Source organism: Anolis sagrei, chromosome 4, assembly GCF_037176765.1.
Source record: "Anolis sagrei isolate rAnoSag1 chromosome 4, rAnoSag1.mat, whole genome shotgun sequence".
In the NCBI taxonomy this organism is placed as follows: domain Eukaryota; kingdom Metazoa; phylum Chordata; class Lepidosauria; order Squamata; family Dactyloidae; genus Anolis; species Anolis sagrei.
This window is the reverse complement of record NC_090024.1, coordinates 135,641,099-135,667,959: the sequence shown is the minus strand read 5'-3', so window position 1 is coordinate 135,667,959 and position 26,861 is coordinate 135,641,099. Positions and strand designations below refer to the sequence as shown.

General features: G+C 37.9%; 1 protein-coding gene across 11 annotated transcripts in view; it reads left to right on the top strand.

Moving 5' to 3' along the window:
• The window catches only part of LOC132774269 (protocadherin gamma-A4-like), a 393,640-nt gene that overhangs the window by 49,158 nt on the left and 317,621 nt on the right, over window positions 1-26,861 (top strand). Inside the window, exon 1 of one of the 11 annotated variants that reach the window (XM_060774207.2) lies at window positions 507-560. The exons of 7 other annotated variants lie outside the window; for them this stretch is intronic. In XM_060774207.2, the coding sequence (XP_060630190.2) occupies window positions 510-560 (51 nt within the window). In that variant the 5' untranslated portion in view covers window positions 507-509. Of the gene's footprint in view, window positions 1-506; window positions 561-4,729; window positions 7,256-12,417; window positions 15,028-18,665; window positions 21,242-26,861 lie in introns of those variants that run through there. 3 more of the 11 variants (XM_060774204.2, XM_060774215.2, XM_060774216.2) reach the window with 3 other exon arrangements.

Sequence of the window (26,861 nt, the reverse complement as noted above, 5' to 3'; positions counted from 1 at the left end):
CACCTCCTTCAAGCCACAGAGCCCTCCCTCTTCACTATCGACTCTCACACAGGAGAGATTCAAACAGCCAGAGCATTACTAGAAAGAGATGCTGTGAAACAGAAGCTTGTTGTCATGGTGAAAGATAATGGACATCCACCTCTCTCGGCCACTGTAACTGTGAACCTGGTATTTGCAGAAAGCTTCCAGGAGGCCCTTCCAGAGATGAACTCCCAACCTAGTGACTCAGAGTCTCCTTCGGATATACAGTTTTACTTGGTGTTGGCTTTGGCTTTGGTGTCCTTCCTGTTCTTGGTGACTGTTATATTAACCATCATGATGAAATTCCGAAGGTCAAGGAACCCCACTTTCCTTCAGTGTTTTATCCGGAGCCATATTCCCCCCAAATTATGAGGATGGGACTTTGCCTTATTCCTACCAGATCTGTCTGTCCTCTGAATCCAGGAGAAATGAGTTTGCTTTCTTGCAGCCAAGTGTCCAAATTGCACAGAATGTCCGTAACATCTTTGATGTTTAGTGAAAGTATCCATTTGACTTCTGGAATGGAGACAGGAAACAAGGTGATTTTTTTTCCTTTTTTCAATTTTTTTCCTTTTCTCAAAGGAAACAGAACACTTTGAAACAGTCTCGGTAAAAATAGCAGTTAGCAAACCCAAAAATACTTTTACCTTTTAATCAAGCTTTGAAGACCATAGCATGTCACCACCAATATACAGTAAAGAAAACACAGAACTTACTAGCAGTGCTTCAGAGGGAGTCCAAGTTGGGGGTGGGGGGCAGATCTGGGTTGGAATCCTGGATGTCTATGGTTGCACGTCGATCAAAATATACAGCAGCAGAGAGCATACAACACCATGTTGTCCTGTTTGTAACAAGTGTGGGAACCTTCTATCTTCTCTTTGCTTCTTTCTTTGATACTTTATTAAAGTTGAAACTTATTGGGTAGGTGTTACAATATTCTGTATTTTAAGAAGTGCAATGTAACTACCAGTGCTCAAAAGATCAAATTTGCTAACTGGTGGATTGGTTAGTAAACAGTACTAGAATTCTTCTTTAGTTCCACTGGATTTAAATGGAAAGTATTGATAGAGATTGTTTGTTTTTTACTTTGTCTTATGACTACAATTCCGAGGACAATCCACTTTGGTTTTGTATGATGTTCTTCCAAGTATTTCACTAGTTTATTATTAAAAGGCACAGACCTTGGGATCTGGAGGTCCACATGAAAGCAGCTTAAGTTGTGGTTAAGTGGAGCAGACTAGGAATATTTTAGTCTGCAGCAAGAACAACTGTGAATGAATGCCTCACAACTATGTCTCTCATCCAAGCGTTTTGTAACTGCAGTACCAAAGAGATTCATATAGACATAACTAGCATGTATTAGTTATCTCATCCCTCTCTTGGACACACATTATGACAGTAGCAGCAACATAATACTTAATGAAAATAACACAATCCTAATCTGATTCTGGTTTCCATCAACAGCTGTTGCATAGTTTTACAATTATACACTCTCTTGCACTGAAGAATAAAAACCAAGTAGCGAACTAACAATACATTATGCATTACACATTTCCTATATGATTGTAGAAAATATAAAGATTGAACAATTGCATTGAAAACAAATCATCAGAGTCAAAGTGTACATTAAGTTGAATTTAAATTTCCAGCATAAGATTTCTGAACAAATTGAAAGACTTTTGACAAAAACACGGCCTAACTGAGGGTTAGGGTGGGACCTAGAGCTATTTATTTCCAAGGCCTGCTGCGTAAGCACAAGAGAGCTTGGCCAACGGGAAAACATAGGGCCAGGGAAGTGGGTAAAGTACATAACAAGGTCATAACAAGGTCCTACCTAATGGCCAGGGTGGTGCCTGGGGCTCCTCATTTCCAGGGCCTGCAGAATAACTATAGCAGGGCTAGATCAGAGCAAGTAGCAAAGGGATGGGAAAGTGCAGAGTGGGGACCTAACTAGTGGCAAAGATAAGGCCTGGGCTAATCATTTCCAAAAGCCTGCTGGAACCACCAGGTTTTCAGGTCCTTGAGGAAGGAGGCTAGTGACGGGGCTTTTCTTATCTCTCTGGGGGGCCACCACCTGCCTCTGGAACTATTATACAATAAAATACATTATATTGCTCCATGCATTTTTTAAATGAGAGGAAAAGATGTATTTGTTATGTTCACCCATGTTTAACCTTGGCATATCTATAGGTCATAGGAAAATCCATGTTTTTGGCCCCCAAACTTACCTTCTTTTCTCAAAGTGAATTTTCCCATTGAAGCGCATTGAAATGCTATTAATCCATTCCAACCCCACAAAAACACCCTGAAGTTTTTAGTTATGTGTTTTTAAATAAGAAAATGTACTTTATAAATAACAAATAATGTATAAATGCACATTCAAATGGAACAATAAAAAGAAAGATCAATTTTAAAATGGTAAAAGCACAAAGTTTTGGCAAGGAACCACATTTGAGACAAGAAAGTGTGTGTTCACCCGTGTAACAGCAAGGCAAAACAGGATCATTTTATTCACCCTGTAGTTCCATCCTCTCCCCCTACCTCCTTCACTTCCTTGCTCTCTCCTTTTCTCTCTTCTTGAAGTGAAACATTATGTACCAAGAATAAAAAGCACACAAAGTGAACTAAACTAAACTTCCTCAAGGGATAGCAAGTTCCCAAAGTGGAGAGGAGCGCATGGCAAGCTGGCAAAGGCAGGCTGGCTGAGGCATTCAGCCACAATGTACCATGGCTGCTCCAGTCTGTTCGAAGCCCTGTGCTCTCACATTAGGCCGAGACTCTGCTGCACCAGGGTGGACTACAATCTCTGGGGTGGAATCTCCAGATTGGTCTCCTCCCAGAACATTCAAGGGAAGCAATCAAATGGAGCTGGAGTTTCTGCCTTGCAGGAAGAGGAGTCAGAGCTGCTCCGGCTAGGAGGTTTTGCTTCTCTCTGCCTTCCTGTTAGAACTGGATTAAGGGGCAAAGAGGCCTCTTTTTCACTGTTCGTAGGTCAAAATAGTGTTTGGATGTCATAATGTCACTCTAGGCTGAGTGAGGATTCTTAAGTTAAAACATACTTATGTTGGGACATTCATATGTAGAGGTTCTACTCTACTCTCTTTGAGGCCCAATATAATTTTTGTCATCTTAATTGAGGAAGGAGGAGAAAGCTAGGCTTCTTTTCTCATGCTGATGAAGATTAAATAAAGAAACAAACTAATAAAAAACAGATTTCAGTTCCAATCTTTCTTAAGGTTTACAGTTTTAGAATGATTTGTAGATATTCCTTGGTGTTAGATCATGTCTAATGTATATCTAAGTTTGTTAATATGTGATGGTTTTACTTTTGACAAGCTTGAAGATTAATCTTGGAACCAAACTGATATTATCAACTTTGCTGTAGCAGTCATGTTAATGTAGATATTTATATTGAATTGAGCACCTTCATTAGCACAACTGTGCTTGCCTGCTAATCTATGATCCACATTTAGTCTTCCGCACACACGCCTTCCTGTACTATTTCCTGCCCAGCCCAGCTTGCCTTTAATTTTAAAATTATATGTATTTATAGCACAATGTATATAGTTTTAACATTAGAAAAAGATAGACAATTAATACATTTTAATATGAAGATCAATTGCCTTGAGAATAGAGAGAAAAAGAGGAGATTCTTTCTAACCATGTTACGTGACAGCCAGCAAACTGACATAGAAGCAGAAGGAACCCATCACACCAAAGTAGTTAGTGGGAATGTAGCAGGATGGGGTGTTTTACCCATCAGTAGCTGGGGACAGAAAAATCACGGAGTCAAACAAGTAGTGGGATGCACACAGTGTTGTGTGATTGCTGCCAACACCAAAGTGGAAAGGCCAGCTTCAATGACAGTCTGCCTGTCTCGTATGACAAAGTTCTCACTCTGCTTGAAGCCTTATTTGAACACAAAGCAGGACTTGCTCTGTCATGGGCATGTGTATGCTACAACAAATGCCATCTACATCTTTGTCACAATTTTGGCACTTTAGTCATTGTAATAGGTCATAATGTAATAGTCATTGTAATAGGTCATAATGAGATTCATCCACTGTTCTTAGTTAAACTTTCTTTTTTACAGAGTAATTGCAAAAGATACAAACCTTTCACTTCTAGACCCTGTACATTGTTCAGGTAGTACATGACTGTGTTCATGTACCTTTTATTGTGCCAGTTTTAGTTTATATCCATCATTCAGAGAATTTTACCAGCAGTACCTCTCAACAGTTTCCTCGTTGTTTCTTCTAAGGTTACATTACTATTTAAAGTTGTTTGTGAAGAACATAAGGTAGGTTCAAGCTGTAAGAGGACAGGAAAAGGAAACAGGAAAGACTAATGACCTAGGCCTCATGTTTCTATGTCAAAAATTGCTATTTAGCAAAATGAGTGAACAGTGAGAAAGTTGCAGCAAGGCTCGTCTCTCTGATAGGTGAATTTGGGCAAAAAGGGAACTGTCATATGTGAAATATTCAAAAACTCTTTGGATGTATATGGAGTTTGATATACTTTTTTACAAGAGGTAAAATATAATTTTATTTTGGAGCATGGTATGAAGAAATCAGATTTCTTATTTGAAATAAGTTTAGTGTATTTTGAAGTTGAGCCTCTGGGTGTCACTGTTTACCAGTGAAGAAGAGAAATGAACACCCAACCAATCTGGTCTTGCTGTTTTCTAACATACGGAAGGACAAGTTAACGGAGACTGGCTGACAGAATTGAGAACAAAACAGGTACATTTTTAAGTAGAAATTTCCTTTGGATATAACATTTTACCAATAAGATGCAAGGTAATTTATTCAGCTGTTCAAGAATGAAGAACACTCTGAAGCCAGTGAGTTTCAGAAAGAAAATCCTGCAATGCCTTGTTATTGCAATCTTTTCCTGGAGGGCAGTTTCTGGGCAGATCCACTATTCCATTCCAGAAGAGATGCAGAAAGGCTCCACTGTGGGGAATATTGCAAAGGATCTGGGAGTGGACGCTTTAAACAATGGACTCCGCATTGTAGCCAATGTAGGTATGAATCTCTATTTTGCTTTGAATGCCCATAATGGCCATTTGCAAATTTCTGAGAGAATTGACAGGGAGGAAATATGTGGAAGGGCAGTGAAGTGCATCTTAAAGTTTCAAGTTCTTAATGAAAATAAATTGAAGCTATATGAAATAGAAGTGGAAATTGTAGACATAAATGATAATGCTCCACAGTTCTCTGTGGTGGAACAGGAGGTGGAGATCAATGAGATGTCTGCACAAGGGTTCCGAGTCCCTCTGATGGAAGCTCAAGATCCAGATCTAGGAATAAATTCTATACAAGGCTATCAACTCACAGGTAGTGACCAATTTTTCTTGGATGTTCAAATAGGAGAAAATGGTATACAGCACGCTGAACTGGTATTGAAAGAACCTTTGGACAGGGAGGAGAAGTCAGTTTATGATCTAATCCTCACAGCTACTGATGGAGGTGATCCTGTCAGGTCTGGCACCACACAAGTCAAAGTCAAAGTTCTGGATGCAAATGACAATGCACCTGTTTTTAGTCAACCCATCTATGAAGTGACAATCAAGGAGAATATTCCTAAAGGATCTACGATAACTGCTGTAAGCGCTACAGATCTAGATGATGGGGTTAATGGAGAAGTGAAATATTCCCTCAGGAAAATAACAAAATCTGATCTCCCACTATTTCTCCTTAATTCAACAACAGGTGAAATTATTCTCATAGGAAAACTGGATTATGAGATATCATCTCTACATGAATTTGAAGTAGAAGCCAAAGATGGGGGAGGACTGAGTGACAGATCAAAAGTTGTTATCCATGTTACAGATGTAAATGATAATGCACCTGAATTAGCTATCACCTTTGTCACCAAGTCCATATTGGAGAGTTCACCAGCTGGAACTGTTATTGCCATTTTGAATGTACGAGACCGAGATTCGGGAATCAATGGGGAAATCACCTGCTCAGTGCCCAACAACTTCCCTTTCCAACTGGAGAAGTCCACTGTTACCTTTTACACTTTGGTGACAAACAGTGCCCTTGACAGAGAATATATACCAACATTCAATATCACCATCACAGCTACTGATCATGGAATTCCTTCTCTTTCTACAACTACAGTAATTGCACTACATGTTTTAGATACAAATGATAACCCACCAGTCTTTGAAAAATCAGAGTATACTTATTACTTAATTGAAAATAATAATAGAGGCTCCCTGATCTTTTCCTTAAGAGCAAATGATCCAGACTGGGAAGAGAATGCTAGAATAAGTTATTCCATCATTGAAGAAAAAACAGGCAATTTCCCTCTCTCCTCCTACCTTTCAATTAACTCGGAGACTGGAGTTGTCTATGCTTTGAACTCCTTTGATTATGAAGAGATCCAAGAAATCCGATTCCTGGTCAAGGCCCAGGATGGGGGCTCCCCACCACTCAGCTCCAATGTCTCAGTGAACCTCTTCATCCTGGATGAGAATGACAATCCTCCTGTAATCCTCTACCCCTCTCCTCCCACCGATGGCTCTACTGGGATAGAGCTGGCCCCTCGCAACTCTGAGCCTGGTTACGTGATCACTAAAGTGGTGGCAGTGGATGCAGATTCTGGCCAGAATGCTTGGCTCTCCTACCAGCTGACCAAGGCCACAGAGCCAGGGCTCTTCACTCTGGGACTCCACACTGGAGAGATCAGGACAGCCCGGTTTCTTCTAGAGAAAGATACCCTCAAACAAAGCCTGGTGGTTTTGGTGAAGGACAATGGGCAACCCCCTCTCTCTACCTCTGTCACAGTGGTTCTGGCTGACAATATTCCAGACATGCTGACTGATCTGAGCAGCATCTCAGTTCCTATAGACCACACATCAGACCTTACCTTCTACTTGGTGGTTGCAGTGGCCTTTGTCTCCTGCTTGTTCTTAATCTTCCTCCTTGTTTTAGGGGCTGTCAGACTACACAGATGGAGAAATTCTCAACTTTGTGACAATGGAGGTGTGAATTTCAGTGGAGTTCCAGTTTCACAGTTTGTAGGAATTGATGGAGTCCGAGCATTTCTTCAGTCTTATTGCCATGAGGTTTCTTTGACTTCAGGCTCTCGGAAAAGCCAACTTTTCTTTCCAATTGGAAGCTGCACAAATACTTTGACTCCACAGCAGCCTCCCAATAAACCAGATCCTTTGTTAATAACAGATGAGTCAAATAACTTTCAGGAAGATCCAGCTGTTAGTCAGGTGAGCATTTCCATTTTATTTTAATGTTAATAAGAATAGCGTAATTCTGAAGCATACTGCCTTATAATGGTTGTCGTTTTTCTTACTTTCTAATTCTTCTTCATCTCCCTCCTTGGTATTGAGCACAAAACCTTCATAGATGGCCTACCTGGACCCTACAAGTTTTACTGGTATCCCATTCTCACATTTGCTAAATTGCTTGAGTCTGGTGTCTTCTACACATGGAGGAAAGCCAATTTAGTAATTTGGGACAAATCAGAACTGAGCAATCAATGGTTGTGAGGTAAAGGATTTGTAATAAGAACCTTTCACTCTGTATTTTGCCAATAAACATATAGCATGCTCTCCCGTGGGTGGCCAAGTTGGCTCATTTAGTATTTACATTTAGACAGTTCATACTTCACAGAGATCAAAACAGCATGGATCTTTCTGGAGAAAAATGTCCTCAAGAAAAATTCTGGTGGTGAAGGACATAGGAAGTCCTCTTTTTAAACCATAGTCACTGTGATGATGGCTGACAGTATTCCAGTTGTACAGACTAATTTGTGCCGCATCTCAGCTCCCATAGAATCCACTTCACCTCTCTCCTTTTACCTGGTGATTGCAGTGGTCTTCATCATTTGGTTGTTTTTGACATTTCTTCTTGTCTTACAGTTTAACAGGGAATTTTAAGCTGTTTTAGTCTGAGAATGCTAGCTTTGATGGTGCTCCTGTCTCCCAGTTTGTGAGGACTGGTGGAGTCAGGCATTCCTTCAGTCTTATTGTCATGAGGTTTCTATGATCACAGACATCAGGAAGAACCATTATAATAATTCCAAGCAAATTATTTGGGTACTTAGCACAATCAACAGTCTTGCAATAGAAACGATCCTATCTTATCTAGTTAAAACCTTATGAATCTTACTCTTTGAATGAGTGAAAGGTTTGGACTTTTTTCTAAAACCCTTAAATCCTTTTATTATTTTTTAGATATTATTTCACTCTTCTGTGTTGTTCTCAATGTCATCTTGACTGTTGCCATTTTTTCATAACACATACCCCATGTTTTGTTCACTTCCCTTTACTTTCTTTTCGTGCTTTTGTTTCTGTGTGATTGGGCATGTATATTTTTGAATTCAATACATATTAAGAAATTCATGGTGATTTTTCCAGTGGTCTCATACATCATAATGTACAGGTGTTTCAAAATGTTGGACCCAATTTCGAAGTAGCATGGCAACACACAAAAAATTCAAACAGTTTAATGAGTTATACTCAGATCTACTTCCTTTTTAGTAAATGCAATGCTATTCTGAGTTACCCAGGGAGGGGGTTTCTCACTATGAATGCACTTTTATTTTATTAAACATAGACACAAAAACAAGATTAAGATGAAAATTGCTTGTGTGTGGTTCAATGCACAGTAAATATATGATGTCAATATTATAGAACATAGCAAGGAATTCATAGATTATCACAAAATATTGTATTACATAATTTTTGAATATGGGTAAAGGAAAAAGAAAAAAATAAATATCATACTACTGATCAAGGCCTGGAAAACTGCTGTCAGCAATATCATTTAAATCAACAAACAATGCAAATGTATGATATGGTGTTACCTAATTTTTGAATGCAGTTTAAAGGGAAATCAAAAAAATATAATACTCTCTATCAAGTACTTGTACCGCTTGCCCTTGTTAGGTTGTAAAGCCACTTTCTGATCCTCTAGTTGTATTTTTATGCTTAAGTTAATAGCAAATATTGATATAGCAGAACTATAAAACTGATTAAATCAAGTATTTGTGACCCAAATATTTAAAAGTTGAATTAATCAATGTGTTTCCCTTTGAAATCAATATACTTAGAGAAAATTACATTATGCCAATTTCTTTCCAGTGAAAATTTCTTTCATTCAGAATGACTCACTTTAACAGAGAATTTAGTTTTTTTCATTTCTTGAGGGGAAAGGAATTGGTGATTTAATTAATAAATAGGATAGATAGATGATAGATAGATGATAGATAGATAGATGATAGATAGATAGATAGATAGATAGATAGATAGATAGATAAAACACACACACACAAATAGACAGTGTTAATCCTTATGACTTTTCTGACCAAATATCTTTAGTGGACTGTGCAATTATTTTGGGGCTGAGTCATGTTGATATCTGGTATCTTGAGGTAAACCCATCTTTTTCAGAGAATCTCTGATGTGTCAGATTAAACTCTAAACATGTTTTTTTTTTCAACAAGAAAAACCAGTGCAATAATTCTACACAATCTCTTTGGAATTATTAATTTAAAAACAGTGCAACTGAGAAGTTTCCATAAATCACATGTTGCTCTAGGTGAGTGGTTCCCAAACTCTGTCAGTCATGAACCCTTGAAGAGACATTTCTCCTCCTAAGAACCTTAATTCTATTCCCGATGTTTGCTAAGCATTGTATATGTCTATCAGTCCTACCGAAAAATTGGTTGGTACATATTCAGAATCCATTTTTATTGCAGAGGTACACTAAATTGCTTTTTTGCCCACACTCCATGTCCCTCCTAGTGTCTGTAAAATATAACTCCTGTGGTTTTCTTTAAAAATATATTATTATAAATATATTTCTTTATAAATATATTATTTTTTAATTTGATTTTTAAGTTTTTTTGCAGAACCCCTATGACGCTTTTACAGAACCTCGGGTTTCTATGTAACACAGTTTGGGAACTGCTGCTCCAGGTATTTAATGAGATAGAGAAGCTCATAGGTACAATTATTTTGGAAAGCCATGACCCTTTAGAGATCATAACCTTTTGGAAAACCAGGAATCTCCACAGCCTTTTGGAAGCGTGACCCTTTTGGAGATTAATTGGCATTCACACTATTTGGAATAATCATAACCTTTTGTAAAATATGATCTTCCTAAGAAGAGTTAAATACTCATTTGAGTCAATCTTCTCCTTAGTGGTAAATATCCACTGGTATTCATGGAAGGCAACTTAGGTTTCTCAGTTGTTACACTGATATACCTGGTTATCTCTCTGAACTGTTAGGAACAAAGATATGCCAATGCACAAAATATATAGCAGATCTTCAGAAGTGTTATCTCAATTGCCCAAAAAACTACTTTCCCATAAAATATATTGGTTTTTGAATCATGCTCTTGAGAGACCAAAAATAAGTAGTTTTCGTTAAAAGTAGCATACTTGATTTACTTACAAACTTAATATATCCAGCATACAGGTACTTTTCTTATTGGTTGATAGTTTAAACAATAAGTTCTCTAAAGCATTCTGTTATAGTCTCTGCTGCACAAAGACTAACACTCTCTTCAGTCTAATACATTACTGAACATTGACTCAGTAAAGACTGACTACTCACTGAATGAATGCCTGTTGTAAAGCTGGTGTGTGTGTGTGTGTGTGTGAGAGAGAGAGAGAGAGAGAGAGAGGAGGACAGGGTAGAAATATGCAAAGTAAATAAATAAAAAATACTGACACCAACTTTACACTAACACTGACAATAGCATACTGTACTGATTGACTTCTAAACTGTACTGCTTCTGATGCAAACTGCCTTGTAAAAAGGAGTCTCTGTCTGAATAGTCCCAGATCTGGTCACATGGTCTGCACCCCCCCCCCAACCCCATACAACATAGAGTTAAGGGGAAACTGCATACTACATAATATAATACAATATAGTAAGTAATCACAATTATATACATAACAAATAACCAGTATAGGAGGTTTGCAGAAGGTTGCTATTTTCAAAAATTCCATGCCAATATAATTCGTGTGTATTCCTCAAATCTTGTCTTCCAACTCAGAGAAATAACTCTATTTTCTTTGTTACTAGGAAATAAAACATTCATATTTCTTCAGTTATGTAATGCTTGGGTTATTTTGATCTTCTGCTATAGCTAGTAATATTTTTGAGTTTCTTTTTAAATGCTTTTAAAAATATAATTTTAGAGTAGAATTGTTCCAATCTTTCTGTCATTCTCTGATGAATCCTAAGGGATTTTAATTTTAAATAAAAGACAACATACAAAAGGACACTTGTAATGGTAATGGGAGCAGCAAATTATTTTTTTATGACTTTGGTACAGGTTACATAGCAACCTGCTTTTAAAAATATCTTTGTACATTTTTAAGCAATTTAGTAAATTATAATTGCCATATCTATGGTTTTCGGTCTTTGTATGTGTACAAAAAATGGGGGACAATTAATAAAGTGAGCATGAAATTTCAAGATGGTGTATAAATGGGAGATGGTTAACTTTGAAAAGAAGGTGATGAATGGAATAAAGGGTTTTTGTAAATTTGGAGAGAGAGAGAGAGAGAGAGAGAGAGTAGGAAGGCTGTATCTGTTAGACCAGGAGACAGAGAAGAGCATGCTGACCCCTGTGTATAAAATGTCCATATATTATTATGGCCAACCAATGCTTTGCTTTATATCTCCAAATAAAACTAAATAGTAAATGAGTGTTTATCATCCTTGTTGCCAATGTTTTAGCTTCAGTTGCCCTCAAATGTGGAAGAGCGAGGATCACTAATTTAATCTATATAAATAAAAATGTAATGTTCGTTTGTGAGATTAACATAACTCAAAAACCACTGGATGAATTGACACCAAATTTGGACACAACAAACCTCTCAGGCCAATGATTGACAATCACTCATAAAAACAGTGAAAAACACAGCAGAAGAGACTTAAAAAGCCAACAAAATAAAAAATACATTACAATGCATGCACAAAACCACATATACACACATATGAGCACACAAAACACATATACACAGACTGGGCCACAGCAAAGCATGGCGGGGGATGGCTAGTATTAAATATTATTGAAACATGAGATTACTGATAAAAAATTAACCTATTGAATCTTTAGAAAGTATATTTTGTAGATAAAGAGACAATAAGGATAATTGATCTATTTGTGTGTTTTTATATAAAACGATCTGATTTTCAATCCATCTATTAATAAGACTATCACTCTATTTATATTGCAAGAAATAAATTAAAGAAAGACACATAACATTCACTCAAACCATTAGATGTATTCAGTTTTCTATTCGAATTAGTATTTGACAGTTTTTAACTGAGCCTCTGGGTGTCGCTGTTCACCAATAAGGAAGAAAAATGCAAGGACCGGCATTCTGGAATAGAAAGAAAAATCAAAAGACAGGGCTGACTGAAACAGCGTTGAGAACGATGCAGTGATCACATTTACATGGAAAAGAACGGCCTATGGTGTTTTTTTCACATTAGAAACAGGAGCAACAAATGCAAAATATTCAGAACCAGCAATTATTGGAAGAGCTTTTGAATTGAAACCAGTGCCTTTTACTGGTTTCAGAAGAATGGAAGAAATGCAGAAGTCATGGAGCTGCAAAAGAAGAATGCTTCAATGCCTTATTATCATGCTGTTTCTTTGCATTGCATCTTCTGGGCAGATCCACTATTCAATTCCAGAAGAGATGCAGAGAGGATCCTTTGTGGGGAATATTGCAAAGGACCTAGGAATGGATGGGAAGCAACTTTCAGATCATGGACTCCGCATTATTACTAGTAAAGGTATGATTCAGTATTTTGCTTTGAATGTTAATAATGGACATTTGCAAATTTCTGAGAGAATAGATAGAGAGGAGATATGCGGAGAAACAGAAAAATGTATATTAAAGTTGCAGGTTCTAGTTGAAAGTAAATTAAAACTTTATGTAGTTGAAGTGGAAATAACAGATATAAATGACAATGCTCCTCAGTTTCTATCAAAAGAATGGAAAATTGAAATTCCTGAGACAGCTTCAATTCTAGATAAGTATTTTCTTCCCAATGCTGAGGATCCAGATATGGGCATAAATTCTGTTCAGAACTATGAACTCACAGGAAATAACCAATTTTCTCTGGTAGTGCAAAAAGGAGAAAATGGTCCCAGACAGGTTGAACTGGTCTTGGCGGAACCATTAGACAGGGAAGAGCAATCCATCTATGATCTAATCCTAATCGCTACTGATAGGGGAGATCCGATCAAGTCTGGCACATTGCAGATTCATATAATTGTTCTTGATGCAAATGATAATGCACCAGTTTTCAGCCAAATGATTTATGAAGTGAGTGTCAAGGAGAGCATACCAAAATGGTCTACTGTCACTACCATAAAGGCCACTGATCCGGATGAAGGAATAAATGCAGAAGTAAAATACGCCTTAACTGAATTAAAAAAGAAGATATCTGAAGTGATCCTGTTAAATTCCACAACGGGCGAAATTATTGTTGTGGGAAGCCTTGACTATGAGAAATCATCCTTGTATGAATTTGAAGTGGAAGCCATGGATGGAGGTGGCCTAAGAGACAGATCAAAGGTTTTGATCTTCGTTACTGATGTTAATGACAATGTGCCAGAACTCATGATGACTTTTGCAATCCATTCTATCCCTGAGAATGCACCAATAGGAACTACAATTGCCATTTTAAATGCACAGGACAGAGATTCAGGAGTGAATGGAAAGGTTACATGTTCAATTCCCAGTCACCTTCCATTTGAGCTAAAGAAAACACATGATGATTTTTACACTTTGGTAACAGAGCGGAGCTTGGACAGAGAAGAACTAGCAGTTTATAATATTACTATTACAGCAGTTGATGAAGGAACTCCAGTACTCTCTACTTCTGAGATTATTTCACTGAAGATATCAGACACAAATGATAACCCTCCTCTATTTGTCAAATCCTCTTACAGTTCTTATCTCTTAGAAAACAATCAAAGAGGAGCTTCCATCTTTTCTCTGAAAGCAAATGATCCAGACTGGGAAGAGAATGCCAGAATAACTTATTCAATCAATGAAGGTCAAATGGGGGAGGCTCTCCTTTCCTCCTACCTGTCCATTAACTCAGAGACTGGGGTTGTCTATGCCTTGAACTCCTTTGATTATGAAGAGATCCAAGAAATTCGATTCCTTGTCAAGGCCCAGGATGGGGGCTCCCCACCACTCAGCTCCAATGTCTCAGTGACCCTCTTCATTCTGGATGAGAATGACAATACTCCAGAAATACTCTACCCGTCTCCTCCCACTGATGGCTCCACTGGGATAGAGCTGGCCCCTCGCTCCTCAGAGCCAGGTTACCTGGTCACTAAGGTGGTGGCAGTGGATGCAGATTCTGGCCAGAATGCCTGGCTCTCCTACCAGCTGACCAAGGCCACAGAGCCAGGGCTCTTCACTCTGGGACTCCACACTGGAGAGATCAGGACATCCCGGTTCCTAATGGAGAAAGACGCCCTCAAGCAAAGCCTGGTGGTTTTGGTGAAGGACAATGGGCAGCCCTCCCTCTCTGCCTCAGTCACTGTCACGGTGGTTCTGGCCAACAGTATCCCAGAAACCCTCTCAGATCTGAGCAGCTTCTCAGCTCCTATAGATCCCCCTTCAGACATTACCTTCTACCTGGTGGTTGCAGTGGCTTTTGTTTCCTGCATGTTCTTGACCTTCCTCCTTGTGTTACTGGCCATCAAGCTCCACAGATGGAGGAATTCACAGCTGTCTCATTCAGGGAGTATTAACTTTGGTGGTGTTCCTGTCTCCCAGTTTGTTGGGGTTGATGGAGTCAGGGCTTTTCTTCAGTCGTATTGCCATGAGGTTTCTCTGACTTCAGGCTCTAGGAAGAGTCAGTTCAATACTTCCAAACCAAATCATTCAAACATTTTGAGTCATCAGCAGAATTCTGAGGTGGAGCACCCTATCTTATCTAGTGAAGATTCAGATTTGAACAATGGGGAACTAATTATCATCCAGGTAAGCAAATCATTTTAGAGCTACTTCTTCCTTTCCCAAAACAGATTGTTATTAAAGCAGTATATAATGCTCAGTTTCCTCTGCTATGGTGCTTTTAAAACTATTTTATTATTTCAACCTTATTTTGGTGCTTCCCTACAAACTTTGGCCAACAAGAAAATTCCCAACCACCTGAACACTGCTTATGCTATTTTTTTCAGCTCATTTCAACAATAATGCCAAACAGCTGTTCTCATCAGGTTTTCTCCTCCTTTATCCCCCCTCCCACCTAATCATCATTCAGTGGTGCCAAAGTCAGAACACTTAGGAGTACTAATGAACATTTTTATTTGCCTTGCACTTTAAACCTCCTTATCTTTCTGATTTTTCCATTCTGCATCTACCTTTCCAGAAACCTTCTGTCCTATTCCAGTGCTGCATTGTTTCTATTTTACCACTTGGCAATGGTAGTGGTGACGTTGCTTCTCCTGCTACAACAAGTAATGTGAATTGTGGGAAACAGTTAACTAGAAAGAACAACTGTAAGGGAAATAAAATAAATCAGAGTTAATGGTAAGGAAATAAAATGGTATTGGAATGGCTGAAAAATCATGAAAACAAAAAAGTATTTTAAAAAGAAAAAAGGAAGGTACAATAAAAAGAAAATCAGTGTAATTAATCTGAAAGTAAAGAGTAATGAAATAAAAGGAATCATTAAACTGGACATAAACACAAGGGACATCTAGTTCAACCATCAGCCATAGAGCAATATGAAGTCACAGCACTTCTAAAGGACACTCATTTAGCCATGACTTAAAGTCATACAAATACAGAGAGCCCTTCTGGAGCAGTTTGGTGAACAGCTTTTACAGTGCAAAGAGATTCCAACCAATGGTAGAATCTGTTGGGAGTGTGATGGAGCCTCCTCTGGAGGTTTTTAAACAAAAGCTGGATGCCCATGTGTTGGAGTGCTTTGGTTATATGTTCCTGCATTTCAGGGAGTTGGGTTGGATGACCCTGGTGTTCTCTTACATCTCTATGATTCCATGATTCTATGTGCACAGTTCATTGAAGGTTTCCATTCATTTTGTTAATTTTTGAGCACATTCACATAAATTTAGACAAATTTTGGAAATCAAAACAGAAAACTCACCCTGTAAATAGAATTGGATAATTTAGAACTACAAAATCTAGGTGGAAATTGAATGAGGCATATCAGAATATAGATATAATTGAAAAGTAGCAGAAATACTACTTTCAGATCTGTTGGAATTCTAGACCAAAATGCTAAATAGATTTTTCTCATTATTGTAAATGTAGCTATACATTCTTGTGATGTGATTAAGAGAATATATCACATTCTTGTGATGTGATTAAGTATAAATATATGTAATAAATAAATAAATAAAATTGACTTAGTTCTTCTGTTATTTTTTGCAAATTTTAAGAAGAATTATACATATGCATAGAAGACTTTGTGCTATGTCTAAACAAGTCAGAGTGAAGACCAAATAATAAGCTGCAAACAATTGATATATTGTATTCCTAAACATTATCAAACATAAATATAGTTTATGTAATTAGCTTCAATGAGTGCCCCGATTACTCTTTCTAAACAAAACAGGAGACCTATTTAGTGGAAAAGCTGTATGTTTCTTATAACATAGTGTCAGCAGCAACATTATAGAAATATTGTGTTCTTTCCCAAGGTAATCAACAAGAATTAAATTTGTAATGTTCCCATGATTTCATTGGGGTGTGGAGATGAAAATAATCATTAGAAAATATTTTTGAATGTTCAAAACCATATTTCTCAACTGTTAGAAAACCTTGACAAGAAAATTCTGGACTGATTAGAACATTTGAAGTTTGAGATTTACTTAGGAACTCACAGTTTGCACTTGCACAAAATTTCTCCTCATAGAAATGTATGTTCTTTCCATCATAAAATAGGTCACCATAACTCAACAGGCAACTTGACATAACACGTGCACATTTTAAGGAATTTATAAAACAGCATACATACCAAATTGCCTTTGAGGAAATATACTATTGACCAACAAACAAGTAGATATATCACTCAGAAGGATTGCAAAGGAAGAGTCTTGCAACCATTTCTTTGTTCATGCATATATCTTGCAGAGATAGGACAGGGGAGGGGAGGAGACACTTTCTAGTAAACAGTTATCCCCTCCCTCTTGATGATTTAAGGATGCCCTTTGATGCAATCTTTCCACACACAAGTAGCCCTTGGCAAGTCTGAGTGAATGGGTCATCTCCATAACAGTATTCAAGATGTAGATAACATTTCACTTTCCCTCTGAGGAGCTGATGGTATTTTATTGTCAATCATTGAAAATTATAACTTTGTATTGGAATTTCTGAATTAAGTTTTGAGACAATTCCCTTTTGTATATAGAATCCAGACTTATAAGCCCGGTCTTTATCCAAAACAAAAATTGCAGAATTTTGGATGGTGCTGATGATGTGGGGGGGGGGGGGGACCTTGCTGCAGTTACAATGTGATACTGTCTACAGACTTTTAGGATGGACTGGGATAGTTTCAGAAATAGACTCAGAGGAAAGAGAACAAGAGTCCACTGAGAGCCATATAAAACATATTTTCTTGTCATCATGAAATTCAGACAGATCAAAGGCAGATCCAAACTGTATATGTTATTGTGCTATTCCTCAGCCACTGAAGGATCTCATCATGAAAAAAAAATGCATAACTGTGGAGGGCCCTGTACGTTGAAATTGATGTGTGAAAAGAAAAAGTGCAATAAAGAATGGAAATTTAAATTTACAGGACATGGTTTGATAAATGGAAATGATTAATGATGAGAAGGAGGATTGGGTGCATGGGTGAATGGAAAGCAGGGTCTTTGAAAACTCAGAGAGAGAAAGTGTAGACAACATGCCTATTAGACAAGCAGACAAAGGTGAGCATACTTTCATATATGCAAATCCCATGTATTCCTAGAGCCAACCAATGCTTTGTTAGTGTCTCGAAATACTATTTAAATATTAAACATCAACCTTGTCAGCATGTTTATATCACCAGTCTTATCTGTATTCAAATGAGGGGGTGATCTTCATTCATTTGATACACACGTGCGCACACATATTGTTCACTTTACAAAATATAAAGGTACAGGAATACTATTGAATATTATTTATACCTCTGTTTGATCAAGCATGTAACCACTTTCCCTTGTTTATTCAGCTGTTCTATAGTTTAAACACAATACAAATAGATTTACTCAGAGTCATTGAATTTACACATAACCATCTGTCTAAGGTTCTCATAAGTACTCATTTTGTTTTCTTCATTTGATATATAATATTTTTTAAACATGAGACTATCCATGAAAAATAGTTACTCTATTGCACCCTTAACATGTGTCTGCTCGGAAAGAATAATGATAATAGATCATACTTACCCTTCTTTTTAAAACAAGACATTAATCAAAATGGTTATGACTCTGAAAGAAAGAAATTGAAGAAAGATATTCCAGTGAGTCTTCCATAGTTTTGAGTTGAGCCTCTGGGTGTCGCTGTTGACTAACAAGGAAGAAAATTGCAAGCCAAAACACTGTAGAATGTGATACTCTAAAGCACACAGAAAAGACTAAGAGACTGGCTGGCTAAAACAGTATATGATTAGAAGCAATACTGCTTTTTACATAGAAACAGACTATAGAATATCTCAAACTAAACATACGAGCAACAGAAGGGAACACTGGAAACCAATAACAATTAAGAGAAGAGGTTTTTAATTGAAACTTAGATTCCTACAAGTTAAAAAATGGAAGAAACTCAGAAGCCATGGAGTTGCAAAAGAAGAATCCTGCAATGCCTTATTATCATGATGATTTCTTGGGAGACTGTTTCTGGACAGATTCATTATTCCATTCCCGAAGAGATGCAGAAAGGCTCCTTTGTGGGGAATATTGCAAAGGACCTGGGAGTGGACGGAAAACAATCTTCTAATCATGGACTTCGCATTGTTACGAGTAAAGGTATGACACAGTATTTTGCTTTGAATGTCAATAATGGGCACTTACAAATTTTTGAGAGAATAGACAGAGAAAAAATCTGTGCAGAGGCAGAAAAATGCATGCTAAAGTTGCAAGTACTCGTTGAAAATAAATTAAAACTTTATAGCATTGAAGTGGAGATCACAGACATAAATGACAATGCACCTCAATTTCTATCAAAAGAATGGAAAATCGAAATTCCTGAGACAGCAACACCCACAGACCGATTTCCTCTTCCTAAAGCTCGAGATCCAGATCTGGGAATAAATTCTATTCAGAATTATGAACTCATGGGCAGTAATCGTTTTTCTTTGGAGATACAAAAAGGAGAAAATGGTGCCAGACAGGCCGAACTAGTGTTGGATCAACCTTTAGACAGAGAAGAGCAACCAATTTATAATCTTATTCTGACTGCCACTGATGGGGGCAATCCAATAAAGTCTGCCATGGTAGAAATCCACGTTGTTGTTCTAGATACAAATGACAATGTGCCAGTTTTCAGCCAATCGGTCTATGAAGTCACTGTCAAGGAGAATATTCCCAAATGGTCTACTGTTGCTACGGTAAGGGCCACTGATCTGGATGAAGGCATCAATGGAGAAGTAAAATACTTTTTTGAAGACATCACAAAGAAGATATCTCAAATGTTCCTTTTGAATTCCACAACAGGAGAAATAATCCTTGTAGGAAATTTTGACTATGAAGAATCCTCCTGGTACGAATTCGAGGTGCAGGCCATGGATGGAGGTGGCCTAAGAAATAGGTCAAAAGTTTTGGTCTATGTTACAGACATAAATGACAATCCCCCTGACTTAGTGATGACCTTTGCAATAACTTCTGTTGCTGAAAATACACCCACAGGAACAACGGTTGCCATTTTAAATACACAAGACAGAGATTCAGGAGTGAATGGGCAGGTTACATGTTCAATTCCCAGCAACCTACCATTTAAGTTGAAGAAAATGCAAGATGATTTTTACACTTTAGTGACAGAAAAAAGCCTTAACCGGGAAGAAGTGGCAGTTTATGATATTCCCATTACTGCAGTTGATGAAGGGACTCCAGCACTCTCTACCTCTGAAATTATGTCGCTGAAAGTACTAGACATAAATGATAACCCTCCGCTATTTGTCAAATCAGCTTACACCTCTTATCTCTTAGAAAATAATCCAAGAGGTGCTTCCATATTTTCCCTAAAAGCAAATGATGCAGACTGGGAAGAAAATGGCAGAATAACATATTATGTCATTGAAAGTCAAATAAGAGAGTATCTCCTCTCCTCCTACCTGTCCATTAACTCTGAGACTGGGGTTGTCTATGCCTTGAACTCCTTTGATTATGAAGAGATCCAAGAAATTAGATTCCTGGTCAAGGCCCAGGATGGGGGCTCCCCACCACTCAGCTCCAATGTCTCAGTGACCCTCTTTATTCTGGATGAGAATGATAATACTCCAGAAATCCTCTACCCATCTCCTCCCACCGATGGCTCCACTGGGATAGAGCTGGCCCCTCGCTCCTCAGAGCCAGGTTACCTGATCACTAAGGTGGTGGCAGTGGATGCGGATTCTGGCCAGAATGCATGGCTCTCCTACCAGTTGACCAAGGCCACAGAACCAGGACTCTTTATTCTGGGACTCCACACTGGAGAGATCAGGACATCCCGATTCCTTCTGGAGAAAGATGCCCTCAAACAAAACCTGGTGGTTTTGGTGAAGGACAATGGACAACCTCCTCTCTCTGCCTCTGTCACAGTCACAGTGGTTCTGGCCAGCAGTATCCCAGAAACTTTCTCAGATCTGAACAGCATCTCAGCTCCTATAGATACTCCTTCCGATCTTACCTACTACTTGGTCCTTGCAGTAGCTTTTGTCTCTTGCTTATTTTTGACCTTTCTCCTTGTGCTACTAGCCATCAAGTTGCATAAATGGAGAAATTCACAAATGTCGCATTCAGGGAGTATTAACTTTGGTGGTGTTCCTGTCTCCCAGTTTGTGGGGATTGATGGAGTTCGGGCCTTCCTTCAGTCTTATTGCCATGAGGTTTCTTTGACTTCAGGCTCTCGGAAAAGCCAGATCCTTTTTCCCATTGGAAGCTGCACAAATACTCTGACACCACAGCAGGCTCCCTGTAAACCAGATCCTTTGTTACTAACAGATGAGTCAAATACTATTCAGGAGAATGCAGCTGGTACTCAGGTAAGCACGTATGTTTCCATTTTATTTTAATACAAGTAAGGATAGTGTCATTATGTGAGGAGAAGAATTCTAGCCTGGACTTTTGGGCCTTTCTTCATTTTTATTGCCATGAGGTTTCTCTGACTTCGGGCACTAGGAAGAGCCAGTTTAATACCCCAAAGGCAAATGATTCCAAAGTTTTGACCAATCAGCAGAATTCCGATGTTAAGGATCTTGTTTTATCTAGTGAAGATTTAGATTTGAACAACAGAGATCTAATTATCATCAAGGTGAGTTAATAGTTTTTGCTTGCAAATATTTTGTTATGATCATATGTACTTGCATTAAATTCTGGATATAAATCTTGTATTCTAATTTCTAGTTTCTTTCAAAACATTATCTATGTTCTCTTTGAATTCTTAGTTTGAAATCAGCAGTGAAATATATTGCTCCAAATTCTAGTTTTTTTTTAAAAAAAATCTTTTTCTTGTATTTGAATTGTCAGTTCCAATTCATCAGTGAAATATATATATATATTTGTCATGAATATCCAAGAAATAAACATATTCATGGATTGTTCCACTTTTAAGCAGCCTTGGGATCCACACAATAAAGTACTCATTGAATATTGTATCAGAAAGTGTTATAGCCTGGTATTTCCTGTAATATCTTGGGGGGGTGTGTGTGTGGGGGGGGGGTGTATTATGTGTAGGGCACATTTATATACATAATCACTTACGTGTGTACGCCTGGATATTGGCTACATATACACTTACTGTCTGAGTCATAATTTAGGCCTTCTTTTTGTGACTAGTGAGAATTCAGAAACATCTATACACAATCAAGAAGAGAGCTCAAAAGAATTGGCAGAAAACTATTGCTTTCTCTATTTTGAAGTAGTCATCTAGAAACTGCTGTGATGGTTTGTTGGGGGACATACGGTAAGTTAGGATGATTTAGATTGAATCAAGCCCAGTTAATATGGATTACAATACTTTCAATATCTTAATATAGATCACATCACCTTCAGTATCATAATATGGTTGAAAGTAACCTTAATACAGTAAATCCTAGCTGATGCGTGGTCATGGAGTAACACTTAATGGTTTTCCTGCCATCCAGTGTCTGAAGACTTGTATTATGTAAATGTTTCAGAGGGAGGTCTGTATGTGTTCTGTCCAATTTTATTCCCACCCCACCCTCAGAAAAACTTTTGTTTTAAATGGAAACTCATGTGTGAGGTATATGATGCAGGGAAAGGATCACTACCTTCTTTTGTGCCACATGAATCAGTTAGTACAAACAGTACTTGTGAACATACTGTCAACATGAAATGATAGATATTTAGTGTGGTTCTGGCTGACAGTATCCCTGAAATGCTTTCCGATCTGAGCAGTACCTCAGCTCCTATAGATCCCCCTTCAGATCTCACCTTAGTGATTGCCGTAGCTTTTATCTCCTGCTTATTTTTGACTTTTCTCCTTGTGCTACTGGCCATCAAGTTGCACAGATGGAGAATTTCTCAATTATGAGAGTCTGAAAATATTAACTATGCTGGTGCTCCTGTTTCCCAGTTTGTGGATATTGATGGAGTTCGAGCTTTCCTTCAGTCCTATTGCCATGAGGTTTCTTTGACCACAAGTTCTAGAAAGAACCAGTGTAATATTTTCAGTGGAAATATTCAGATACTATGAGCAATCAACAGGCCTACAGTGGGAAAGATCCGATATTATCTGGTGAAGATCTAGATTTGATTAATAGTGATTCTGTTGCAGTCCAGGTGAGTAAAAAAAAAATAGATTTGTCAAATTAAGAAAATTATTCTATGATTCTATGAAATACTTGCATTGACAAAAAGTGAAATTTCATATACCTCTACTTTTGTGAATAGCTTCCTGACTTTGATATTATTACACAGAACATATACCACATTTTTATTCACTTCCCTTTTCCTCCTTCACTTGCTTTCTATTTTGGTATGTGGGATGGGACTCATATCATATTGACTGAAAATATATGCAGTGGTTTGTTTTTTTTACAGTTGCTGCATTTTATTATATTTCATTTCATTAGATATTTAAAGGCAAAAAAACCCTAAATGAAAATTGCCTATGTCCTGTATAATACCGTTCAGTAGTGGGCAAATATTTCATTACAACATTGTCACAACTAGTGTAGTAATAAAAGGCTCTTTGGAGATGGTTGGGAGAAACTGATTTCTATGTGGATAATTAGATTGATATGTATAGAACAAATTTGTGGCAAGAAAGTTGATTACAGTTACTTTTAGGTTGTGTCCTGTAAGCTTCTGTTGGATCTTGTAAATCCATATATAAAATAAATAAGATAGGCACTGCTTTGTCAAGTCAAAGTTCCAACATGCAGTTTCCAACAGTGGCCAAGTACTAGTAGCAGATGGGATGCCTCCAGAATCTGAAGGGAGCAAAAGACCAGCAGCACATCCCAGAACTGAACACAGGGAATTTTAGACAGATTGAAAAGGCAAGATAATACCCCTCTACACCTTGTCCAAAAAGTGTCGCCTTGTCAGCACTTATGTGTATGGAAGGATATATCTATGCTGTAGAATTAATGCAGTGTGACACCATGGCTCGATAGTATAAGTTGTGATTTTACAAGGTCTGCCAAATAGTTCCATAGAACTGAATCTTGGCAGTCAAACTGTCAAACTGCATTAATTCTCCAGTGTAGACACACCCTTTAATGCATGTAACACATTAATAATTCTTAAGGGTTGGACAGTAAATCATCCCAAAGTCCCACATATAATTTTACAGGGAAATATAATGTATTATTATTATTATTGTTGTTGTTGTTGTTGTTGTTATTATTTTACTGACACAAAACACAGTATGTCACAGCAAACGAGATCTATATGCTGGATTTCATATAACAAAATCACAAGTCGAACACTTCCCAAGCGTCTAGGACTGTGTGATGTATTTTCGAATGATGCGTGCAGATCCTAGTAAGATAGCCTTTTGCAGTTGACAGAGCTTGTTTCTTACCTCAAGAACAGACACATCACACAAATAACATGAAAGCTCACTACCTCTGAGAATGCTTGCCATAGATGCAGGCGAAACGTCAGGAGAGAATGTCTCTAGACCATGGCCATATAGCCCGAAAAAACCTACAACAACCCAACATGAAAGCAAATACTGAAAAAAATGGATAGTAAATGTCATCTTTGCACATAAAAATAGGAAACAGTTGACCATCTTATTATTAAATGCAGCCAGATAATAAAAATGTGAGAGTATAAGAACCATTATAATTTTTGGGACCTACGGCTTGGTTGGTGGGGAGGAGAGACATGATTAGTTATCTTCAAAGAATGGCTGGGAACATAAGTACTTGAAATTGATGAAATAAAAATCTTACACAACTTTAAATTTCAAACTGATAAATAATCAGTCTAAAATGCCAGATCTGAATGTGGTTGAGGAAGAAACATTTGGACAAAGAAGGGGGGGGGGGGATTATGAAACACCGAGAATTACAAATTGTGATCCATCATCTCCGGGATAAGAAACCCACAGGAGTTCTAGTGATGATAGGTGCTCTGGGAGCAATTCCAAACAGGTTAAAGGAACATCAGAATGAAATGGCCATAAGTAAGATCAGGATAGCACAATAATAATAATAATAATAATAATAATAAATAAATAAATAAATAAATAAATAAATGGTATTTATATTCTACTCTTCTCACCCCGAAGGAGAATCAGGGTGGATCACAATGCACACATACATGGCAAACACAGCTCCAGCCCAGATTATTTGTCAGAACGTATCTCCCTCTACGTCTCACCCCGCAGTTTAAGATTGTCTGGGGAGGCCCTGCTCTCAGATCCGCCAGCTTTGCAAATTCATTTGGTGGGGATGAGAGACAGGGACTTTTCGGCTGTGGCTCCCCGCCTGTGGAACTCACTCCCCAGCGAGATCAGGTCAGCTTCTTCCCTCCTGTCTTTCAGGAAAAAACTGAAATTATGGTACTGGGACCAGGCCTTTGGACAACAGACGTAGCAGCACTTGGTTATTGAACTGAACTGGAATGGCTTATGGTTTTAACAAAATTATGGAATTGAACTGGACTGGCTTTATGGTGTTGACAAATGTTTTAACTGCTTTTAACCTAATGATTTATCTATTGTTTTAAACTATTGCTATATTGCTGTTTTTTTTGTATTGATGGCACTGAATTGTTGCCAAATGTAAGCAGTCCTGAGTCCCCCTTCAGGGTTTGAGAAGGATGGGATAGAAATGCCATAAATAAACAAACAAACAAACAAATAAATAAATAAACATTCAATGCCATTTTTAGACATTCAAGACAGACAGACAGAGCTATTTAGGCATTTTCCAACTTTGGCGCCTGGAGGTTATGCTTGATTCTGGCCACAGGGGGTGTTGTTGCTTCATCCACTATGATGCCAAGCACTTTTGATCATAGTATTTCCTCCTTGTTATTTGATCACTGTCATTTTTATGGTGTAGTAAAATACCTCCCTGCTTTAAGCGGTGCCTAATTTCTCTACTCACAGCTCAGCTGTTTTTGAACTGCTTAGTTGGACAGTAAGCTAGGCTTAACAGTTGGTTGTTCAATCTGACTTGGACTTTGAACTTGCCACCTTCCGGTTGGCAGTGATCTATTGTTGCTGGTGCTACAGCCTTGTCAATTGTAAGAAGTAATGTTACTTGGAACACGCTGCATTATCTGATAATGTCCAATTCATTTCTAAATTATTGCATAGAATCCCAATCATTAATTGTCCACTGTGTAAAATGTGGTAGCTAAACTGAGCTAATAATAAATGTTCGGATTTCTTCACATTCATTTGGATTAAGCAGACATTCCAATCTGGAAACCTGTGAAGTGGAATTGTGCCCACAGATTCTGTAAACTCAGCCTACACACAAGTATGACAATACCCTGCCAACTCACTGTGTTATAATAGGCATGTTAATGTTAATAATGGATACATTTCAAGTTGAGAACCTTCAATATCATTCCATCCTTTATTAGCAGAGCTGCATTGGTTCTTGAATCAGTTTTTCCACACACCCTTCATAGCCTCACCTTCCTGCCCTAATCCCTACCCACAAAAACCCTTGTAACTTGTTTAATTTTTTTAGTGTGATCGTGCAATTTCAGCATTACAAAAAATAAGACAGATCTCAAAAAAAAAAAGATTTTAAAAGTGAAACAATTACTTATAGTGATGGGTCGAGTGGAGAGGTGCAGAGGTGGAGAGGGGGAGAGAAGAAGTCCATCCAGTAATGTCACATGACAAACAGCATACTGGCACAAGAGCAGAAGGGACCCATCACACTAAGTGAAGTAATAAAATGTAGTGGTCTGGGGAGTTACTGACAGGTTTTTGCCCTTCAATTATAAAAGGGATGAGGGAGGCAAACCAGTAGCAGTATGCACACTCCATCATGTGATAGCTACAGTTAGTGGTTCAGCTGCAATGTCAGTTTGGCTGCCTTATGTAATAAAGTCCATAATGCAACTTACCTGTAGGTCTATAGGTATACAATTTTGTGTGTGTAGATTCTTGATATACATAATGCTCTGGATTAAGCAGAAACATGCAACTTTTAAAGCTGAGAT